Source organism: Poromitra crassiceps (assembly GCF_964638095.1).
Source record: "Poromitra crassiceps genome assembly, chromosome: 11".
NCBI classification, from domain to species: Eukaryota; Metazoa; Chordata; class Actinopteri; order Beryciformes; family Melamphaidae; genus Poromitra; species Poromitra crassiceps.
Window position 1 is genome coordinate 42,470,954 of NC_139643.1, and position 23,143 is coordinate 42,494,096.

The following is a 23,143-nucleotide window of genomic DNA, read 5'->3' on the forward strand; positions in this document are numbered from 1 at the left end:
TGTCATAAATAAAGATGATATATTGTTGTGTATGCCATGTGTATCTCTTTCGCACTCTTTGTGTAAGAATACAGCAGCTGCACTGCAGTGAAGCTTGAAAATCACTTTGGGGATTTAATTTGAATAATCAGTAGTCTGTGCTTGCTTCCATCATTGCATCCAGGTTACATCTTCACCCCGATTTATCTGTCTGCCTGTCTGTCTGTCTGCCTGTCTGCCTGTCTGTCTGTCTGTCTGTCTCTCTCTGTCTGCCTGCCTGTCTGCCTGTCTGTCTCTCTCTCTGTCTGCCTGCCTGTCTGCCTGTCTGTCTGTCTGCATGTCTGCCTGTCTGTCTGTCTGCCTGCCTGCCTGTCTGTCTGTCTGCCTACCTACCTGTCTTTCTGCCTGTCTGTCTGTCTGTCTGTCTGCCTGCCTGTCTGCCTGCCTGTCTGTCTGCCTGCCTGTCTGTCTGTCTGTCTGCCTGTCTGTCTGTCTGTCCGTCCATCCGCCTGCCCGCCCGCCCGGTCAAAAATGTGTTTAACTGCATGAACTTACATAACTTATGTAACAGAAATGATGTACTTGGGTGTAACAACAGGTTGGAGAATTGTTCCAAGTTGACAGTGGTGCCTTATGAATATAGTAATAGTAGTAGTAGCAAGGCATTTTTCAGATTATTTACAAACGGCACCCCCTTGTGGATAGACAGCATTAGAGCTGCAGTAGAGACTTCTGCCTAGAGACCAAGAATTATTTTGGCTGTGCATTGAGTATCTGAGATACAATAAGGTTTTATTTCAAGATGAAATCCACCATCAGAAGAAAGAAAAAAAGGACACAGACACTCACAAAATGACTGCTGGCATGAAAATAAATAATGTTGCTGCCGGTTACAAATGTCCTTTACGAGTTATGTTGACAAAAATAGTTATGGTTTAGTGTTAAGATTTGAATCGCACCTATTTTTGAAATGAGTTTTGTGTTGCCAAAATTCCTCCGGAATGAAAATTAAGTCCGTTGCACTCATGGGCTTAAGAAGACCTTCAGACCATTCAGTATTTCTCCTCCTCACCGATGCACCTTTTGTTCTGTTTGTTGAATGTAGTGTGTTGTTAGTTATTTTCCTTCAGTTTTAGTTAATAACTTATTGTTTGTTTTTTACTTTTACTCCCGTCATATGTTACACAACCCAGCTCTAGGAAGTAACAAATGAGGGGAGTCATACACCAAAGGGAGAGATACATGATTACACAACAAATAATTGCAAATGACAGCACTATTCATACAAATTACAATCTGTACATTGTTTTACTGCATGGCTATATATTTGGATGATAAATACATTAAAAGTATTAGTATTAGTTGTAGTATTCAAGACTTAATCCAGTATAATCCATACATTTAGATTATAAACATACATATACGTTTCAGCTCTGGCACCCAATGAAGAGGCGACAGATGGAGGGAGACAGGCCAGGGTGTGGCCGGTGTGGTCTGTGGGGGGTGAGAGGATATATTATCCCCCATGGCCATGAAAATTACACAACACATCCCTTTAACTGTCTGTTGGAATTAGACCACACTGGAGGAAACCACCACCCACGAGCCACTTTTGGACCAGGTATAGAGGAATGATGGAATAACAGTGATACCTTTGAAGCAGAAGATTGTAAGTGTAAGTAGACAACAAATACTTTCAGGAGTCAGAAGGTACCAATCCCAAGCACATGATCATATAAGATAAAGTTGTTTTTTCCTACTCTGTGTCCAGGTTCAGACTAAAACATAAGGCTCTACTTAAAGTATATGGGTCATTTTATGATAATCAAGAAATTCTTATCAAGTGATACTAATGGTCTTTTTTTTTTTAGCCATTAGCCTTTTTCACCTCAGCCATTTTGTGTCTAAAAGGCAGGAAGTAAAGTAACACAGGTGCAAGTTACCAAAACATTAACGAGGGCCCCCGACACGGCAACACCTAAATGGATTGCATTAATGTTTGCTTGCACCTGTGTTACTTCCAGCCTTAATGGCTGCTGGTGAAAAAGGGCTATGGTTTATAAGCCTTGTCCTATATAGGCTAACATATTCTTCTCAATGGAGATTTTGAAATGGAAAATGTTAGCAGCAGTATTATTCAGGACAAATCCACACCTCCTAAAATAAAGACACGGGTTCAATGGCAGCATCTCATCTCATATAATGAACAGGCTTGTCTCTCAGACTTAATATGTTGTGAAACTAAAAACACAGCAGCCCAGGGAGCAGACTGCCCTTCACAGCTCCCAGTGCCCTTCATGGACTCTGAATAGATCAAGGACATGACTACTGCTGGAGATGGGGGTTCGCGCATTGTGATTTAATAGGGTATCATCCGGTCAATGCCAGTGGCTTCACTTTAGCACTTTGATTTCATTGCAGATTAAGTAATACTTCAATGTTCTACTGTTGAAATGGCTTTGAGTGATGTTTGTGACATTCACCTTGATCCATTGCTGAATATAACCCATTATTATACCTGATGCAGCATTTGTGTGTGTATCCCTTTAAGACCGCGAACTGGTTCGCGGTTTTAAAGGGATACGCACACAAATGAGGGATATACACGCAAATCACAAGTGCAATTAGTTGATGTTGCTAGTATCTCACAATGGCAAGATAAATAACACTGCATATAGCAATGCTGTGAGACAATTGGACCCATAAACAAGCTCAAATGTATAATAAGGGATGTATTGTGTTGATGTGAACACTGTCACATGCCTATATAAAAATCGCCTTTAACAATCTGTCAAGTCGAAACATATGATCACAACCACACTGTACAACATCAAACATTTTTTGCATTTTATTGATAAATTATAATTTTTAAAAAGACCCAAGAGCCATCTTTTCCTTCCACCTCTCACTACCGTTTTCTAAGTACCGGTATTCAATTTGAACTATGTACAAAGAGTTATTTTTTATTATCATTATTTTCTGTTTCATCATCGTCACATTCAGAAAAAGCTTAGAAGAAGTTGGAACTGTGCCCACTGTTCAAGGTCAAGAGACAGGATGCTGAGTTAGCCTATGGCGACGCTAGCTAGCACAGAGTTCACTGGAGGTCAGACGGGCGAGAGGCGCAGGAGGGGTTACATTCTAAAATCACAGGTAGGAGGAGCTAAGGGCAAGACAGGAGCATCGTTCGCTTCAGCTACTTTATGAACTAAAAAAAAAAAACTCGGTGACAGAAGATAACGAGGTTACCATGCAAATGTGAGTCACCATGTTTGGGAGATGATTTTCTGCCAGTTAGAAGGCAACTTAAACGCAGTAGAACAAAAGGAGGATAAAAAAATAACTAAAATAAAAGGGTTATTGCTCTAGTGGGTTAAAAGCAGCATGGCACAAAAAAATTGTAACACCTTGACAGAAACAAGCTCCTTTTGATCAGATGCTCTTGTTGACTAATACTGGGCAGCAACATTGGCACACATGGGTATTTAAAGACGATTTCTCTTAAAAGTTGATCATTTCAATAAGTAAAATCATATGGCAATACTATGTTCTCAGTGTACACAGGCAAGGTCAATGGTTACGATACAGTATGAATATGCAGCTTTTTGTAGCTGGGGTTAAACTAGCAGCAAAACAACACGTACAATTGCATAATCGTAGTGCAATGGGCAAATTGTTCTTAGGAGGTCGTCTCATTTTGGTCTGGTCGGTAACAAAATGCAGATCATCAAGTGGGCACCATCATGTCCGTCAGGCTGCTGAGAAACGGTGGCCCAGAGAGAACAAATCCAACCAGTTTGCTTTAACTATCGATCTTAAATCAGCATTGGAACCAGGTTGATATATATGCCATTCATTTTCCATATCACATACATCACATTTTATGAGTTAGCACACCAATTCATGCAGGTTCTTAACTCTGAATTTATGGAAGATTTCTGCAAAAACTGGTTAGGATTTTGAGTCCTTGTGGACCAGGAGGGGACTGACAGACTGACATCGGGTTTGTTCAGCGAATCAGAACTCTCAAAAACGTTCCAGGCAGAAACACAGCATCTTCCTCCAACGCGCTCCCTGCAGCAGACAACACATTTGCATCTTTCCAACACATTCCTGTCCAGACATTCTGCACAAGTTCCGCTCCGCTGAACACGACCCATTTGAAATATGAACAAGATGAAAAAACTAAAAATGGGGTTTGTTTCTCCAGCCGTGCGAGGCCGAGCCGAGCGGAGCCGCCGCGAGCCAGGCCGGGCCGTGCCCACCCTAGGCGAAGCTGTTCTCCGGGTAGCTGACTTTGATAGCGCCCCAATAGCAGGCCCGTATCAGACAGATGAGTCCCAGCAGGTAGGCGAACGCCCAGGACACATAAGTGGCGTTATAACGACTGGCAAAGTCCCGAGTGCCCACCTGTTGACACAGAAGAGAGAGAGAGAGAGGGAGAAATAGTCAACACTGAACGAAAAAATATTGATTATTATAATTTCATGCATCAGCACAATAAATGACGTTTTCACTTTATTCCACAATTAGTTCCTTATTATTTATCATTGTGTTGTATTAGCCTATTTTATACCTCCTGCTATGAAAATGCATAGTACACTAGATAATATCAATCATTGATCATCTTAATCCAAAATAGGGAACATAGAGAAGAAACTGCAACAAAGTCAGTCACCTTGAATCACTGTAATCCCATTAAATCATCAACAAGCGATTATGATTCTAATATGATTATACAGAATTGTGAAAGTCTTTTATGCCTCTGATACAGAGAGAAAGACTGAACAATATAGGGGTTGTACAGTATTTAGTGTTCAGGGCAGCCAGTCTAAATACACTATTTGTTGTGGTTTAATGGGCCAAGGCGCAAAGCCATACAAAATAATCAAGAGCGATGAGGTACTTACTGTTAAACCCACTCCGATGAAAATGCAGATCATTCCTACGGTTATATAAGCGCAACAGCGCCTCCTAGGGAGCGCACTGCCAACAGATGATCTGCAGATGGAGACCAACAGATGAATGGAGGAAAAAGGGAAAGATGGGTTAGTGAATGTGAGGACAGTATACACACACACACACACACACACACACACACACACACACACACACACACACACACACACACACACACACACACACACACACACACACACACACACACACACACACACACACACACACACACACACGACAAGCAGAAAGAGGTGTAACTGTTTAACATGTTAACATGTATTCAATCATGTAGACTAGATTCCAGACCTGCAGCCTAATCAACAGTCACAACCAAATGGTCTTGCTGTCATTACCAACATAAACATTACGTCATTCACATGGTAGTTTTAGCATGTACGGCCCCTTGACGTCTTCAGTGCATTTCCCCAGTGGTGATGATGTCACACTACAGGGGGAGGAGCTGTACTAGGCACCCCGACAATCTCGTGAGGTAAAAGTCTCTCACTGCCCCTTTTTAAGTGATGGATGGAAGCGCCTGAGGCCAGTCTTGTCACGTGTGCAGCTCCAGACTCCACACATTACAAACAGCACCAGGCTAGCATCAGTTCTTACTTCCCCAATACTTTTCCTCCCCAGCGCCCCCTCAGAGCTCTCACATGCCTCTCATGTGACCAGACTCGAGCATTCTTCAAGAATCACTGCTATTCAGATGGCTTAGGGTTGCCTAATCTTCGCATTTCTTACTTTTTCTCCTCGTTGAACAATCTGCTTTCACATGTTTTCCTCTGCTCTTGGTTTGTCTCATTGCATTTCATTTTCCAGGTGCAGTGGCGCACTGGATTTCTCTTGCTGCCGGCCAATTAAAGCAGCCACAAAAACAGGCCCATCACTTGCATTGCAAAGTGTTTCCTCCTAGGGGTACGAATGTATAAATGTTTTTCTTACATCTGATCGACATTAGTCTGAGTGGGAAGGGGGAGTGGAAACACAACAACATCATAACCTGCTAGAGTAATTGCAAGCTGGAGGATAGAGAGACAGAGATAAAGAACAGAGAGAGAGAGAGAGAGAGAGAGAGAGAGAGAGACAGACAGACAGACAGACAGAGATAGGCGGTTTGTTGACTTTGCTTTGGTAATAAATATTTCATGCCAGTAAAGTACCTTTGAACTGAAAATTGAACTGACAGAGATACAAGAGGGGCACTGTCCAGGCTCTGGTTGACCAGTCACTGTCTCGCCTCCATAGTTAGTTACATAACCCCACTATTATTTGGTTGCTCTCTGGTTTAAACGCCATTCCTCCACTCCTCGACCCTGTCACCCCCCGGCCTGCACGCCCCCATCTGGATTACGTGTTGCCTACTGAGGCCATGCAGGCCTGGATCACTAACTCTAGTCACACGTCTAGATTAGCCTCCATAACCTTCCCTCCCAAAGCCCCACAAAGCCCATGGCCAAACCCTCCACAACCTGGCCTTCTGGCTACACTGAGTTTATACACGAAAGCCATCGCTCAGAAACTACTCCTTCAGGGTTGGATGATCTTTGGTGGAACAAGAACCAGATAGCTGTGAGTTAAGAGTAGTTTGACCTATGAGAAGGTCGCTTACACCCCTCCAGCTCTACCAGCAAGGCTGGGCTCAAGTGAACTTTCAGTTCCAGTGCTTGGATTTCCTTCCAAGTTCAAACAATGAAAAAGCTTATCAGAAAATGCCTTCATACCATTTCTAAGAAACTCTTATCTAAAGAATGAAAATGAATGCTGTGACATTAGAAAATTAAGCGCTCAAGTAAAAATGTAATTGTGATGTTTCAGGAGAGGATGATGATGTGGTCAGTGGTCACTGTGGTCAGTGGTCACTAGGGGTGGGGGAAAAAATCGATACACCATAGTATCGCGATATTTTGCCTGACGATATTGTATCGATATTGATTTTTTTTTTTTTTTTTTTTTTTGCAGGCCATGCCAGGCCACCGGGCTACTATAAACTTTAGTTCCAAGGCCAGCAGTAAACAAACGTTAGCATATTTTCATTTTGTTTTAACAGTAACAGTAATTTACAAATTCCCCAGTTATTGAATGGGCTGCACAAGATGTTTTGTCTAAGTGAAGTTGCATTGTTCAAAAACTACCTACGTACAGTAGTCCACACACACATCCAGTTAAGGTGGACTGTAAGTAGACTGTAACAAACAGTTCAGTTTGTCAGGTGCATGCAACTATGACATGACTTTATGAAAGTTGTTGGTCTGTCTACTTGACAATGTTGCTGCAATAAAATGGTTGAAGTCAGATGTACAGACTGAAAAATTGTTCTTATATAAACCAGATGTTGACAAAGTATTCCTTTGGTGACATCATTTGCAGTTGAAAAAGTAAGAAATCGCAATATATCGCAATATCGCAATATTCAATATATTGCAATATTCAATATATCGCAATATTGGCGATATCGCAATACTATCGTATCGTGACTCAAGTATCGTTTTAGTATCGTATCGTGGGCATCTGGTGATTCCCACCCCTAGTGGTCACTGTGGTCAGTGGAGGTGTCATCATGGACTCACATTTTTTTGCAGTGGGGACATTTGGCTAGTGTGTTGAACCGCAGCTCCATCCACTGTGAGGGAACAGAGAAGAAGAGCAATGTTAGTGTGCTCCAGAGGGGGGTGCATGCGCGCACACACGCACACACACACGCACACACACACACACACACTCGCACGCACACACACACGCACACACACACACACACACACACACACACACACACACACACACACACACACACACACACACACACACACACATAAATGTTAAAACACTCAATTCTACTCTACTTCAAGGAGAATCACCACCACTTATTGCCAATGATTTTGATCAGTTGTGATGCTTTACGAGTTCTAAATCAATTTAATCAAACACCTGTATTAAGGAAGGTATCAAAGGGATGGAATAAGTATAGGGTTCATTTAGCACCTAAAACTACCTATTACAATTATGTTGCACTAGCTGGGGTTGTCAGTACACAATTGTTCCACCAGGGACTCTGATGTTAAAGTGTTAATGAAAATCCCATCACAGATCAGCATAATAATAATAAGATCCTATTGACACAAGTTTGTGTAGCTTTTGACACCTGGCTTCAAAGCGTACTAGCTCATAAGAGACATTTTTGCAGTGCGAAAAAAGTACTGTAACATTAACCTCTGAATTCTAGCCAACTAAGGCCAAATCACCACTTAGATTGAAAGCCAATTCATCTGTTAAATGTCAAGCATCTCTCTTTGGCTGAGACTCTCTTCAAAGCCAGATCTGTAAAAAGCCATATTCAGGGTTCGTACAGCGTAATTAAGAGTAGAATTCAAGCGCTTTTCAAGCACTCTCAGAGCACTGAGAGCAGACCGGTCGCCCTCATGACGTGGAGTGGAGTGAAGCAGAGCGGAGCTGAACGGAAAAATGCCCCTTTTCATTTCAGAGCGCATGTTAGTCAATCTAGCTCCGGTCCACACCGCTGTCAGCTCCACGTCTTGTGTGAGAGGCCAGAAGACGGTAAATATGCCGACAGGATTGCTTCATTTCAGTGATTGTGTAGATGAAGCACAAGATTATGTTGAAAATCAAGCACTTTTCAAGGCATATATTTCAAATTCCAGCATATTCCTAACCCTGAAAACACGACGGTTAAAAATCAAGCATTTTCCAAACTTTCAAGACTTTGTACGAACCCTGGATATTATCACCAGTGCAATTAAGGCAGCAGATTAAATTGGACCAGGGTTAGGCTGCTGTTGTTAATATGTCCATCAACATTGGCCAGCTGTCTCAACCTGTTGTGGGGCTGGGGGGGAGCCATCGCTGGGGATGCCAGAGAGTGGCTGGGATGACCTGGCGTCCTCACTGCCCTATGATGCCACAAGCAACAAGTGCGCACGTTAAGAGGACAGTGGCACCGCTTTGGACGTGTTCAGGTCAGTGTTCAGGTCAGTGTTCTGTAGCATCTTTTAACATCACTGAGAGACTTGACAGGCGTTAACCCATTGATACCTGATGCAGCATTTGTGTGCGTATCCCTTTAAGACCGCGAACCGCGTTAACGCGGTTCGCGGTCTTAAAGGGATACGCACACAAATGAGGGATTATACACACAAATGCTGCATCAGGTATCAATGGGTTAAGGTCATGAGAGAACAGATGCTGAACAACAATCTGAGGTATTAACCCCATCCTGCCTCTATGATGATTGGAGTCTGACTATTATTTTAGTTTTGCTAATTTTTATATATCGTCAAATATGTCTGTCTTTTTATTGAATAGACGTGTACAAATTGTGCAATAGGCCTTGTGCAATTACCCCGTCTTGCAGTGCATTATCACTGTCATTTTAGTGCAATACTGTAGTGTCTGATGATCACGTTTGCACTTAGTGTCTCTGTGTAACTCGGTTTGTTTTATGTGGATGGTAGCACCACATTAAGAATGCCAAATGTCAATGATGTATGTATTTTATTTTATTTTTCATTTTCCTGAATGACTGAATGAGTGAGTGAGTGAGTGAATGAGTGAGTGAGTGAGTGCATGAGTGAGTGAGTGAATGAGTGAGTGAGTCTGTTTGTCTTGTTCGTTTATTGTTCTATTAAAAAACTGGAGAAAAACAAATCTGTTTGTTTTGGTCATTTGGTCGTATGCTTGTGATGTTGTGTTGCGGCTGTGAGTACTTTTTGCCCGAGACAAATTCCCCCTAGGGGACAATCAAATGGATCTGATCTAATCTCAACCAAGGTGAGTGTAACGTGTTAATATGTCCGACATGTCGCATGTCAGGAACGCTGAGAGCATCCTCAACACAGAGTGGCACAGAGTGAGGAAGATGATTTGAATTAAGATGAGTCTAATCTGCAAAAGGCTGGTGCAGGTGTGGGTTAGAAGTGTAAACGGGACCTCTTGGGAGTGGGACCAGGCGTGGCCACTAAAACGGGACGTTTCTCAATGAGCCAGGCAGCGAAGGCTAAATGAAAGCAAAAGCATGCCAGCTGTTTGCAAACGTCATATTCAGTCAGTCGAAATCCTGCAATGGGATGAAGGCTCTCATTTCAACAAGGCTAAAAAAACGCTACAGGAAGTGAAGAACGTGATACTACTTCCTTTTTGTGCTTGGCATTGATTGGTATACAAGTCTTCACTAACACCAGCCCCGTGCATATACAGTATACAATGAGATATGCTACCCAAAACCACTTTGCTATCGCCGACTTTACTCCACATCGACAAATACCGAGAGAGAGAGAGAGAGAGAGAGAGAGAGAGAGAGAGAGAGAGAGAGAGAGAGAGAGAGAGAGAGAGAGAGACTGATCTGGCTTGCAGGATCATTTATATGCACGTACCAACAACAGCACAGCGACAAAATCCTAAAGTCCCAAAATCCTAAAGTCCTAAATCCTAAATCCTAAAGTCTGTGATTGGTTGGGGTGGTTGTGTGGGCGGGGCTTACGTACTAGGAAGGTGTTGCCACAGTGACCACAGACCACCCTCATCCCCTCCGGCTGGACGGGCAGCGCCGGCTGGGCGGGCTGCTCCTCCGGGATCACCATCACCGGGCTCAGGTTGATGATGCGTCTGCTGTGGGAGGGGCGAGGAGAGACAGGCTTATGACGGGAGCCCAGCCAAAAACATATAAAAGCAATACAATATATACAGTATATCAAGCACAATTCAACTACATTAATCGTTCGTTAAAATAAAATAAAATTTAGACTGAAAAAGATCTTTTGATATGAATCAACATTTGGTCACAATCTGATCTTTGACTTGGGAAAAGAGGTAATTTATACAGCAATTCTGAAATAAATTTCTAGAAGAACACATAATTTGTGTAAAACAGCCTTAAAGGAACACTCTGCCCATTAGAACATCAGTAGTATATCAGAAAACTGTAAACTGTTTTGAAGTCTGTCATTTAATTTGACAGTTACTGAGTGTTAAAGTGGACCAGTGATGTCACTGGTCCACACTAACTCAAATTAATAACTCATTAACTCAAATCAACTCTCAATAACTGTCAAACTAGACGAATGATGAATAGTTTGACAGTTTGACACACTTTAACACTCAATAACTGTCAAATGAAATGACAGACTTCAAAAACGTTTACAGTTTTCTGATATACTACTGATGTTCTAATGATACAAAGCTGGTTGAAAATGGGCAGAGTGTTCCTTTAAGCTGTACTTGGGTCTGCCTGCTGTGCGTGGCCCACCTACCAGTTGGGTCGGGGACATCCTATCCTCCTGGACGTGTCTTTACAGATGAGCAGGCAGTTACAGGGGCACCTCACATACTTCTTCCCCGTGGGAGGGTTCTTGATGGGCTGGAGGACCACAGCATATAAACATCAGCACACTGGAAACATCCAATAGGATACAGAACACTAACTAAAACCACGGAGGAGGCAAGCAGAGAAGGATATCGATTAAAGACACTTTGGAGCCCCCTGTAGTGTCGACACGGCAGAGCCAGACTTCAGACCTAATGACCTTGGTCAAATACTGCATTTGATTTATCATTCATTTTCGGAGGCATTTACAAAAAGATGACAGTGTTGCACTTTCACAATAACTTCACACCTACTTATACGTGATCTTATAAAAAGTCATGGGTGTGCTGTAAACAGTGCTGAGTTATCGTGGCTGTTGAGTCAAGTCCAGGCTGGGTCTGCCACCAGCTCAACTGACGGCTGTGTCACAGCCATCAGTGACTCAGGCAGTGTTTCAATTCAAGGCACAGGGAGCAGTTATCACTATCACTAGACTGACGGATATCCAGATCAGTGTCACTCAGCATTTGGCGACAGGACGGAAGATGAAAATTAGTCGAGAAACCGTTATCCAAAGCAGGCACAGTTTGTATCTGGATGAAGTTGAAAGGATTTCTCTGGTCATTGTTTGACAAAATGATGTGTTTGATGACACAACATAACGTCACTTGCCCCCCTCCACAGCAGGTCAGATGTCAGTTTCAGCAACAGAACAGCAACCCCGGGAGGTGATTCAGCGTCTTAGCCCCCGTTCACACTATACGCCGAAGCATCGCTCAAGCTAAGCTCAACCTACGCTGAACCCACAAGTTTCATTTAGGCGTCCTAGTTAACAAGCGAGGCCGTTCACACCACCCGCGCGCGCATGTCACGCTGAACCCACGCTGAAGCCACGCTCACGCCTTGCTCAAGCGATCGTTCAGGATTCAGTCCTATTTTCCCAAGCCTGACGCGTGAAGCTGGAAGCTGCCAGGCATGAAGTCAATGGGAGTTGTGGGCGGGTTCAAGGCGCGCCGAGGAGGCGCTGAGAGGAAAAGAGAAGGCTTCTTGTGTGAACGGTTAGGCGTCAGTTCAGCCTGTGCCTGCCTCAAGCTTCAGCTCTGCTACATTCGGCGTCCTGTGTGAACAAGGGCTTACTCAAGGGCACTTCAGAGGGTGGAAGCAGTGCACAGGGGCTTGAATCTAGTCCTCATGTTGAAGGAGAGTCTCTCAAACAACTACAGTAGTCTAGTTAATAGACCATCCTGCTGTTTCACATGGACAGGAGCCCCATGGGCATTATATATATATATATATATATATATATATATATATATATATATATATATATATATATATATATATATATATATATATATATATATATATATATATATTAATATTCAGTTGGATTAAATTAAGGCCAAATTGAATTACAGCATACTACTTACTTCTGGGTATGTAATTAATGAGCTCTGCTCAAGTCAGTCCTAAAGGTATATGAGAGAGCAGGAACACTGATACTTTAGGCAGAATCCACCTGCTATGGTCACTGAAGCATTGCCTGAACTCTGACCCTGACTGCTGGTCAGAGTATATGTAAGGCTTTCAAGGAGGGGAAGGAGATACAGCTAGCCATGACTGTGACTTGGAAATGTGTGTTTGTATGTGAGTGAGTGAGTGAGTTGAGTGAGTGAATAAGTGAGTGAATGAGTGAGTAGTCTCGCTGGCCAACCTCCCCTCTCTCTACCGTGAGATGAGTCTGGCGGCGCAGGTCTCCATTGTGGGATTGCGAGGGGCGGCGCTTGGCAGCAGTGCCCTTGGAAAATAGTTTCCAAAAATCCAACTTGCCATTTTCAGCGTGTAGCAACGAGCTAGCGTGTAGGTTTCTGCCGTTAGCTTGCTAGCTAGTTAGCGTTGAGGCGGCAGTGCACTATTTACAGCGACACACAGGGAGGAGGGAGCGGAAGCCGCTCTGATTGACGTGGTCGGAGCCAATAACAGAGCTTGTAATAAGCCGGGAGCGGACATCCGGCAGCCACTGAAACAGTCGCTCCAATGGGGAGCAGCTGTAGAGCAGGGGAGGGCTTATCCCAGTTGCCTGTTTCGGTGCAGCCAGACGACTCTCACGGAAGGGAGAGGAGGCTGGCCAGCGAGACTAGTGAGTGAGTGAGTGAGTGAGTGAGTGAGTGAGTGAGTGAGTGAAAATGAAAAGAAAGGAAAATGAAAAGAGCTTACTCATGGCCGCTGACATGAAACGGAAGACGAAATGCCTTCACTCAACCTGACAGTAACAAAACTCCAACTCGGTGATGTCAACACAAGAGATGGTTTGTGAAGCGGTCACCCCCCCGCTCACCGTAGCTTCGTTGCAGACGGTGCATTTGACCACGTGCTGATGCATCTTGCCGTCCAGGTTGATGAGCGACTGGCACACGCGGCAGTTGATGACGGGCACGCCGCCCGCGTCAGGGCTGGCGATGGCTGTGTAGGGAGGAGGTAGTTCGGCTTTGAGGGGAAAAAAAATGGGGGGGGGGGGTGCAAAGGACACAACACACAGCGAGCTGTTAAATCACACGCTGACAACATGCATCTGTATAGTTCATCAAACATGTTTGGTCTAGTCAAGTCATACATTTAAAACAAACATCTTGTAAGCAGCCAAAATCTAGTTTTGAATCTAGCTTTGCCTTTGGCACCACACCACAACCCTGGTTGAGGTCATTGAACCAATGCCAAATTCAAAATACACACACACACACACACACACACACACACACACACACACACACACACAATTACTACTCCGCAGCAGGGTAGGAAATTAGCAGGCACTCGGGGCAAAATGCCCCTAAAAAATCTAGAATTACCCTTGGAATTGGGGTGACGGGGGCTTTTAAATAACCTGACGCTGCCAGATGGACGGTATAGCTCCACATAGGTTTCACTAAACCAGTCGATCTGGGTTTGAAGTCACCAGACCCGCTGACGGAGGCGGGCACTTTGTCCAAGCTACTTGGCAGGTGATTGGATGACCCATCTGTCTATCACCGCTGGTGGGTGTTAACTTCAACCAATCAGATCGCGGAAGGTGCCTGTGGATGATCTCCGTGGTATTCATTGATTGAGTCCTCGCGGTCGTAAAGTCACCTTCGAAGCATTTAGTTAGATTATAACGAACTAGTTGTGTGGCTTAGCCTTCCCAAATGTTGAGGGTCGTTTTTTAGAATTTAATACATAGAATTGGGAACATTACATTCAATTTCATTCAGACTGCCTGTCACTTCCGCGATGTTGACGAGTGAAAAGAACTACAAAGACCATGTACCCACTACTTGCCCAGACGAGCCTGCCCGCCTACGGCCGCCGCTGATTCGTCGGCCCGGCATGGCTCGACCAATCATCTTAAACTGCCTGTGCGGGTCCAGACCGTCACGGAGAACCAAATGAAATGTGAGTTCACGTGACGGGCGGTTTACCAGGCTAGCTTTTAAATGCTCCCATAAAATATTTGCAAAGGGTGACTCGAAAATGGCCAACTAAGCATCCATCCAACCCCCGCCCCTCCTCCTACTAGCCCCGCCCCTCCTCCTACTAGCGTTATTTACCTCAGTGACAGGCAGCACAAGCTATAGCTGGCCAGCTAGTTCACTCATGTTTTTGCCAAGTACATTAATAACATGCCAGGCAATCAACAGTGTTGTTGAGATAGGAAATGTGGATCTTTACATGTAACTGTGATTGTTTATGAACTTTTAGAAATAAAATATGCTTGGATAAGAGTCATCGATTGGTTGAACATGGTTTTGTTGTCATGTTTCCCATAGTGATGTTATGTCAATTATATTGTACCTGGGGGCACTAGCATGGCAGAGGACGCATTAGCATGTATCTGCTGTATTCAGGGTAGTGATTTTATTTGAATATACACTGGAAATGGTTTACAACCGCAGAGTAATAAAAAAAAAGAGAGTAATAATTACAGGACTAGAGCTGACCACTATTATATTGGATTAGCGCAATGTCGCATTTCAGCAAATAATGTTCTACATATCTGTTCACTCATGTATGTGCAGTGACGGCTGGAGGGATCCAAAATAGTTTCAGGGGAAAACATAGAGAACATAGCAACTGTTCAGTAGGAGAAGCCACGTGTTTGTATGTTCAGGCTATACAAAGTAGGAACCAACAGGAACATAAAATATCAGAGAAAGAACCATTGAACTGGTCATACCTAAAACAAGGCTTCCCACTCTTACAAGGTTGTAATAAGAGCAACTAACCAGGCTAATCTACTTTTCCCAAACACACAAATGTCATTCATTCACTCCATTATTGACTAGAACAACCAGGCAGAAGATCATTCCCTGCCTGGGAAACCACGGAGATGTCTTGAATGACCCTATTGGAAATGATGTCCCATGACTAAGTCAGGACTTGTTCTTCTTCGTTGATGGTGTCAATCTGAGCTACTGCCTGTAGAGGGTGCTAACTCACGCCAACCAGTCTACAGCTCTGACTGCTGTAACATGTGATTCTTTTGGATTTGTCAGGAGCTATGTACCCACCACTGAGTGTTCAAGAAAGAAACAATGACCCATTTTAAGTAGGCCAAAACGATGGCGTCAAATCCATGACTGCCAAACTGGAGAAATTATACTTGTAACTTATTATTAGACTATCGGCAGGTGCAGAACTGCTCACTGCAAGTGTCACAAAATGCGACAGTTATCCATGAGATAGGAAAGAAAATCCATGAGGTTATTATAGCTTTGTAGGTTTTAATGTTGAACTAGAGACTATAAACAGATTGAATATATATCACATCAATAATTTGTGTCTAACGTTGCATCAGTTGGCTGGACAGATGAAGTAAAAACTCTCCAAAAATGTGCCTGATAAATAAAGAAATACCAAGCCACTTGAAAGCACATAAATGCCTGGCTGCTGATGAGAGTGTTCTTGTACTCGCTTTAAACAAATATATAAAGATATATTAAGCTTGATCTAATGGCTGGCCTTTTACAAACTCAAACAATTCCTCTTGAACTAAATGTGAGTGAAAAAAGAAAACTACAGTAGCTACACACCATGCGCGTAGCCACGGGTGCGCTAGGGTGTGCAAATGCCACCCAGACAGGCCGCTGGCGCACCCAAAAAATGGGGTAAAAAAAGTGTTTTGTTTTGTCTGCAAAACACATGTCAACGCTGTCATGCACTGTGTCCAACTGTCCACTGCCCTATGTGCCCCGGAGCATCATGGGAAACTAGTTAAGCTGTCGTCCACGTAAAGTAAAGTAAACAAATGCACGCACACACAGCAGCAGCAGCAGCAGCGCCAAATCAAGAAGACATGAAACAAAGCTCGCTTTTAAGCTTTTTCGGCAAAGGCAAGAAACGACAAGGAAGAAGATGACTCGTCGTCACCCTCCCCCTCAACAAGTGCGGATTGTAGTGCACCCGTTCCCGCACCTGTATTGGTGGTGTACAGTGGAGAAGAGACAGACGATGATGCAGCCGAAACAATGACGTTAACAGCGGGGAACGCAGCCAACAACACACCGGAGGTTTGTGTAGAGCCAGAGGACACTGACGCTACAGATCTCTCTGCAGTAGACGAACCTGCATGCCAACCAAATTTGCGTTCTTTCCCGACTAGAACACTCATTGGAAAAAGTAGGTGAGACTTTTTTGAGATACCAAACAAAGTGGTTTTACATGTTGCCAAAAAATACAATTTAATTGACTGCTTCTACCTGCTAATAATGAGTGCGAAAAGGAGCAAACAACACACAAATATTCCTCTAAATCTGGTTTGAAAAGACCCAAAAAAAAATCTAATGGTCCGCCCCCTGGCACACCCTGGCTTTCTGTGGCACACCCAATGAGCCGAGTCTGGCTACGCTACTGCTACACACAAATGAACTATGTACTGTTTAATCCCATATTAACCTTGTGTAATTAAGTCTACTACAGTACATTCCCTGCTTTTTCCCAGGGGTTTTAACACACTTAATCCATGGACTTGCCAAAGCCTCTTGAATACATTTACTACTAGTAGTAGTAGTATTAATGTTACTTAGCAGACTTCATGTTCTGTAAGTACACAAGTCTTCTGGTTGTTCCCATTTCTGTGCTCTCACTTCCCTCTCCTGCCTAGTGCCTACTACTTTACTCTCTCCACTCCCTGCCCTCATATAACTCTCATGAGCCATTTCTAAACATGCAGTGCATTTCTGAACATTTCCAGACAATAATTCAGGGAATGTCTAACAATAATAAGAATGTCAACTAATCAATGCTGATACTTTATTTTATTAGATAAAGGATCTAGTGATGCTTTGAATTCCCTAGTTTTAGCTATGCAGTGTTCTAAGCAGACCGGATGGCATGCAGCAGATGCATGATAGAACACTCATCAGTCAGTGCGTTTACACGAATTAACTGTTTATTATCGGATTTCTGGAGTTACCCGATTATCAAGTGGTCATGTAAATGGCATCCTTTACCGGATAACGGCTGTTAGGGGTTTATGAGAAAACCGGTAAACACCTAGGTTTCTGCTGAATCATCAGGTGTATTCGTTGCAGACGATGTCCACTCACAGACTTCGAGGCGAGTTCCCGCTATTTACTAGTGCATGTAAATGCAGAAATCAGATTCTTCACTGTCGTTGCAGTTGGCAACTTGCTGTCAACTAGCTAAATTCGTGACAGCCTAGGTTACAGCAGTAGACTAGGAAGCCATCAGGTATGCGAGTCTGGGGAGAAACTACGTTAGGATCTACGACAAAATAGCGAGTTATTAGTGTCTGCAGACGTGAAGGGAAAGCGGATGAGAGATGTGTGAATAACGTTAACGTAAAAAAATAACGTTAACGTAACGCTAATCAGAGCCTACAGTAGTAACAACACTATGATGCGCTGTGACTGACAGCTGTAACGATATCAACAATGTGACCATGCAACCATAAATGACGCTGATAGGCGAGCCCTCGCAGTCGGCGAGGGCTTTGGCGCACAAGCATGTAACACTCCTCTTTCATCTCCATCAAATCACTCAACCTTCTCTCACTATTTTTTACCCATTCATTCTTTCTTCCTTTGCTGCTTGACCCTGAACAAAGTGACAAACTTTCGCACACCATTAAGTGCACATAATGCATTTCAATACTGCACAAATTACTCCCTCGAGTAAATACACATCTATTTATTCAATTTACAAGCAAAAAGTGTGGCTTCTACTGTCCCTCAACCAAGGCTTTTTTTTTTTTTTTTCAGATTTTTCCACATTTTCTCCCCAATTATACTTGGCCAATTTATCCCCATGCTGCCCTGTTGGCTGCTCCACAGTCTGCTGATCTGGGGAGAGCAGACACTAGCACCATGCTTCCTCCGATACATGTGCAGTAGCCAGCCGCTTCTTTTCACCTCACAGGGGAAGCTTCACCGGTAGGACGTACGTAGCACGTGGGAGGATCACGCTATTCCCACCAGTTCCCTTCCACCCCGACCAGGCGCCCCGACCGACCAGAGGAGGCGCTAGTGCAGCGACCAGGACACATACCCCCAATCCGGCTTCCCACCCTCAGGCACAGCCAATCGAGCCTGTATGGACGCCCGACCAAGCCGGAGGTAACACGTGGATACGAACCTGCGACTCTCGTGTTGGTCGGCACGGAATCTACCACTACACTACCCGGATGCCCGATCTTACTACATTCTTATAATCTTATTACATGGTTACTACACAAGTCTAACAGATAGCAGAAAGTCAGTCCAACAAGCTCACTAGCATTATCCCATCGACCAAACTCAAAGGAGGCTCTTCGCATTACAGCCATCTAATCTCTGCTGACAAGCGACCAACTCTCCTCTTGTCTCGCTCCGAACGAGATATAATGGAGCAAGTCAACAGGTAAATTAACTTGGCTCCGACATTCAGTGACACTTGAGTGGTTGACGCCACGGGCACAGATGGGAAAGCCACTCTCCGTTTGGGCAAGCTTGGCCAGCCTCAGCAGAAAAACACAACCGGCCCATCATGCCAAAGACTGGACACTCGCACTGTGTCCAGGAACTTGCTGCATATTGTGGAGTCAACTGCTTTGAGTCATCTGCTGCTCTGGCCTACAGTAATGCATTATTGAGATGATACTTTGGACAGTGTACAAGATTTGGTTGGAATATAATCGATTACGCAGCAAGTGTGATGTTTCATGCCTGCTCCACTTTCACAGTGAATCCAGTGGAACATCTCAGGCAGTGCTATTATTGAGTGGTCACTTATGGTTCGTTTGTTTGTTCTGTATTACAACCTTGTGTATAACACAAGGTTTGGAGATGAGACACCTGACTGAATGGACTATGATTTTCATGATCTTAAAGCCATTTTAGTTTAAAGGCTTATGCTTAAACGCTTGAGATTTGCTTCTTAGACAAATATGACTATTGAAGAATCTAAAGATTTAAATAATCTAAATATAAGATAGTTTTGAATTGTTTAACACGTTTTGGGTCACTGGCTGCGTTATCCCATTTGTGTTATTTCATACTTTTGACGTCTTTACTATTATTCTAAAATGTGAAAATAGACAGAACAAAGAAAAATGTGTGTCCAACCCTCTTACTGGTAGTATATATTCTATTCCATTACAATCTGTATAGGCGCACATACAGAAGAACACTGTATAGAAGAAAATGCTTATCAACACCAACAGCCAGAGAGAGGCATGGCTCCTCCTGTCTGTCCTAATGCTTGGCTGAAACACAATAGGAAGTGGAGCTATAGGTTTTCACTGTCTGTCTCTGAGCCAGACGTAAGATGAGATGAGAAGCCATTTTACTACGACCACCAGCTACATCACGGCCAACATAACATCACAACCCGTCTGTCCGGCCGGTAGGCTGTCCGGCTCAGTGGGCAGCTGATTGGCAACTAGCTTGTTTGCCGGCCGGCTGAGTGCACAGCTGATTGGTTGGCAGGGAGGAGGGGGGTAGCTGGCTGACCGGGCGACGAGCTGTGACTGGTGGGTTATGGGTCTGACTAGATGGCTGACCGGGCGAGTAGCTGCCTGTGACTGGTGGGTTGTGGGTGTTGTGGGTCTGACCCGGATAGCTTTGTGGGTCTGACTGGATGGCTGCCAGGGCGAGTAGCTGTGACTGGTGGGTTGTGGGTGTTGTGGGTCTGACTGGATAGCTTTGTGGGTCTGACTGGATGGCTGACCGGGCAACGAGCTGTGTGACTGGTGGGTTGCGGGTCTGACTGGATGGCTGACTAGCTGGTATGCAGACACCAGCTGCTGCTCAGCCAGGATCCTCCTGTTTTCTGTTGTCCTAGGAGGAGACATTTGATACAATGGCGTGCACTGCAGTGTACGCCATTCAGAGGCACCCGGGGTCGTTGCTCTCCGTCCCACACATCATCACCCTGATTTAGGCAATGGATGAGAGTAGCCTTACTCACTGGAGGGGCAAACACAGACAGTGAACAGTGAATCTGAGTCATCCTCATCATCAACCTGTTAATGGACTGTGGGTTTCTTCAGTTCTGCTGAGTCAAGCCGGATTGTGAGCAACTTTCTTCATGAGGTAAAAGAGTGGTGATTATTCACATGTCCAATAATGTAGGTAAAATATTCAGGGCCCTAAAGACAGTTTCACAATCATCAGCGTTTACCATTTGACCCAGAAAACATCCATTCTACTCATTTATTCCATCATTGCAAGTCAACTCCTAAATGTTGTTGATTATGTTCTAATTATCCTCAATAAACAAACACATTAGTCCCCATTATTTCAACACTTAAGTAAGAAACCATCACAGCTCCCATTAATCCCGCATCAAGTTTGGTAGGGGATTGTAATCCAAAAAACCCAAAGAAACTGGAATGAGCCATAATCCAGGGTGCAGAGAGGGAGGGAGAAACTAGGCCATGAAATATGACATTCATTTAGGCTTTGCTCAGCACTGTACCGACCAAACAGACTGTCACTTCATGAACCTCAGTCTTTATAGTTAATCTGGTGGTGAAGTATGAATTTTGCAGATTAGACAAAATGTTCATTTTCAATGTTTATAGATAGATGCTTTATTTCTTTGATTTAGCTGTCTGTCCTTAAATGCACCTATTACATGGTTAATGAATTAGTTCACTTGTTTAAGAACAAGTTTTGTGACTGACAAGGGAAAGGAATGTTGTTTGTACAACCACTTGACAGGTTCAATCCCCTGCTTGTAAGGGAAAACTGTCAACAACATGCAATTGTGTCTGAACTGAAGCATGATTTGGTTCAGATTTGATTTATGAGTTAGTTTTGAAATAGTAATCCAGTTGCTAAAACGAGAGACAGAAGACCTACAACACGACTCTCTCTGGCATGAGAACCTGATCTGAATGTTTTTGTAACTAAGACGATGAGGGGACTTTTCTTAAGATGACCATTCAAGTAAAACTACAATCTTTAGTTTGCTTTCCGATCAAGCAGAAGCACATGATGTGACGTATTCCTCCCTTGGGGCGCTACTGGCATTTGCTCCTCCTCAACTAAGAATTTGATCAACCCAATTCAGTGGAAAAGCCAGTCTTGTCACTTACATTTGATCCTACGTCTGCTGGGTGGAAGATTTATGACTCGTGAGATACAGTTGCTCTGTCTGCATGCATTATGGTAGCCTACTGTAATCTACATTCGAGCTGTTGTTTACTGAGCAAAATCTGGAGTGCGTGTCAGTCTTCAGGCTATGACTGCGCATATTTTGTGTAGTACTAGCTAAAGGACTGGATAAAAACTGCCTTTTCAAAATCAAGCCATCTGCACGACTTTTAGCTTGTACTACTGCTTACAGTCCCACGGATTGCCTCTAGCTAGCCCCTCCCCCTAAAACAGAAATGAGTAATGAAGAGACAGCATCCATTAGATGTGAAAAATATCAATAAACTGTTTGAACAATACACACGTATTCTATCATAATAGTGCTAATGATTTGGTCCCATCCACAAACGGGACACATCTGGAGGATTTAGAGATTTGCAGCTGGACTGGGACAATAGACTGCTATGTTGCCTTCATCTGCAATGGGCAATTTCTCGCCCATCAGTCAGCACCAGTTTGCGACAGTACTGGCAACATCACGACTGCTTTTGCGTGTGTGTGTGAAGACCCAAAACATCATTAGCTACCCCGGCCCCAACAAATCGTGATGCATTTCTGCAGCAAAAACCATGGGGCAAAAAAGAGAGGGTTGTTATTGTAGGCCCCTTGCCTAACCCACTGCTCTAGTTCTCACAGAGAAGCTCCACCTTTCCCTCATCTGCCGATTGATTTTTTCCACCGACTGCCTTTGCCCGCTGAAATTTATTTACGCACTCACACTAAACATTTTATTGCTGTCAACGCGATACGCCCAAAATGATTCAGCATGCGGCGTGTTTACCTCGGGGACTTGAATCCTGCAGGTACGGGGGCGCCGTGGGGGTGACATTCCCGGAGTTGGGAGCCGACAACAGCGGGGATCGCTCGTCCATGCCATCGGAGGCCATGTCGGTCGCTGCTGTAGCCAAAACCGTGCGAAATAAACACAGCAGAAACGGTGGCGACTCCCCTGGACCACCAAGCCTTCCAGCAGCCAGCGGCTTGTCGGGGCTGAGCTGCTCCAACAACGCCGGTGACGGGCAGCGTAGAGGAGGTGGAGCTCACGGTGTGCGACGACGGACGCACCCCCAAACCCCCACCCGCCCCAACATGCCCTTGGGCTTTGGGCAGCAGCAGTGCTGACTGCTAAATAAGCTAAACAAAGTGCGTTGTTGCAATTGCAAACATTTCCTTTTTTACAAAGTCTTCGGCTATTTTGTAGCGACTTTTAGAACGTCGTATGCAGAGCAGTCGTATGTAACGTGACGCAGCCAAT

The 23,143-nt window shown here is 44.1% G+C and overlaps 1 protein-coding gene across 2 annotated transcripts; it reads right to left on the reverse strand.

Moving 5' to 3' along the window:
• Positions 1 to 2,844: 2,844 nt before the first annotated feature.
• Positions 2,845 to 22,859, reverse strand: pip4p2 (phosphatidylinositol-4,5-bisphosphate 4-phosphatase 2). Of its 2 annotated transcripts, XM_083646376.1 has the most exons (8): positions 22,670 to 22,859; positions 13,593 to 13,741; positions 11,202 to 11,308; positions 10,437 to 10,560; positions 8,772 to 8,846; positions 7,509 to 7,561; positions 4,890 to 4,980; positions 2,845 to 4,389 (listed from the first exon to the last, which is right to left on the reverse strand). In XM_083646376.1, exons 1-8 carry the CDS (start codon positions 22,773 to 22,775, stop codon positions 4,246 to 4,248), a joined length of 849 nt encoding a protein of 282 aa, XP_083502502.1. In that variant the 5' UTR covers positions 22,776 to 22,859; the 3' UTR covers positions 2,845 to 4,245. The 2 variants fall into 2 exon arrangements, with proteins under 2 accessions (XP_083502502.1, XP_083502503.1); XM_083646377.1 differs by lacking the exon at positions 8,772 to 8,846.
• Between the last annotated feature and the right edge of the window lie 284 nt (positions 22,860 to 23,143).

Excerpts from the sequence above, each read along its gene's own strand:
- pip4p2 (XM_083646376.1), bottom strand. The coding sequence starts at position 22,775 with ATGGCCTCCGATGGCATGGACGAGCGATCCCCGCTGTTGTCGGCTCCC. Across the intron at positions 13,742-22,669 it reads GCAGGATTCAAGTCCCCGAG|CCGAACTACCTCCTCCCTAC; the intron begins GTAAACACGCCG and ends TTCCCCTCAAAG. Across the intron at positions 4,981-7,508 it reads TGTCCCCACTGCAAAAAAAT|ATCATCTGTTGGCAGTGCGC; the intron begins GTGAGTCCATGA and ends CTCCATCTGCAG.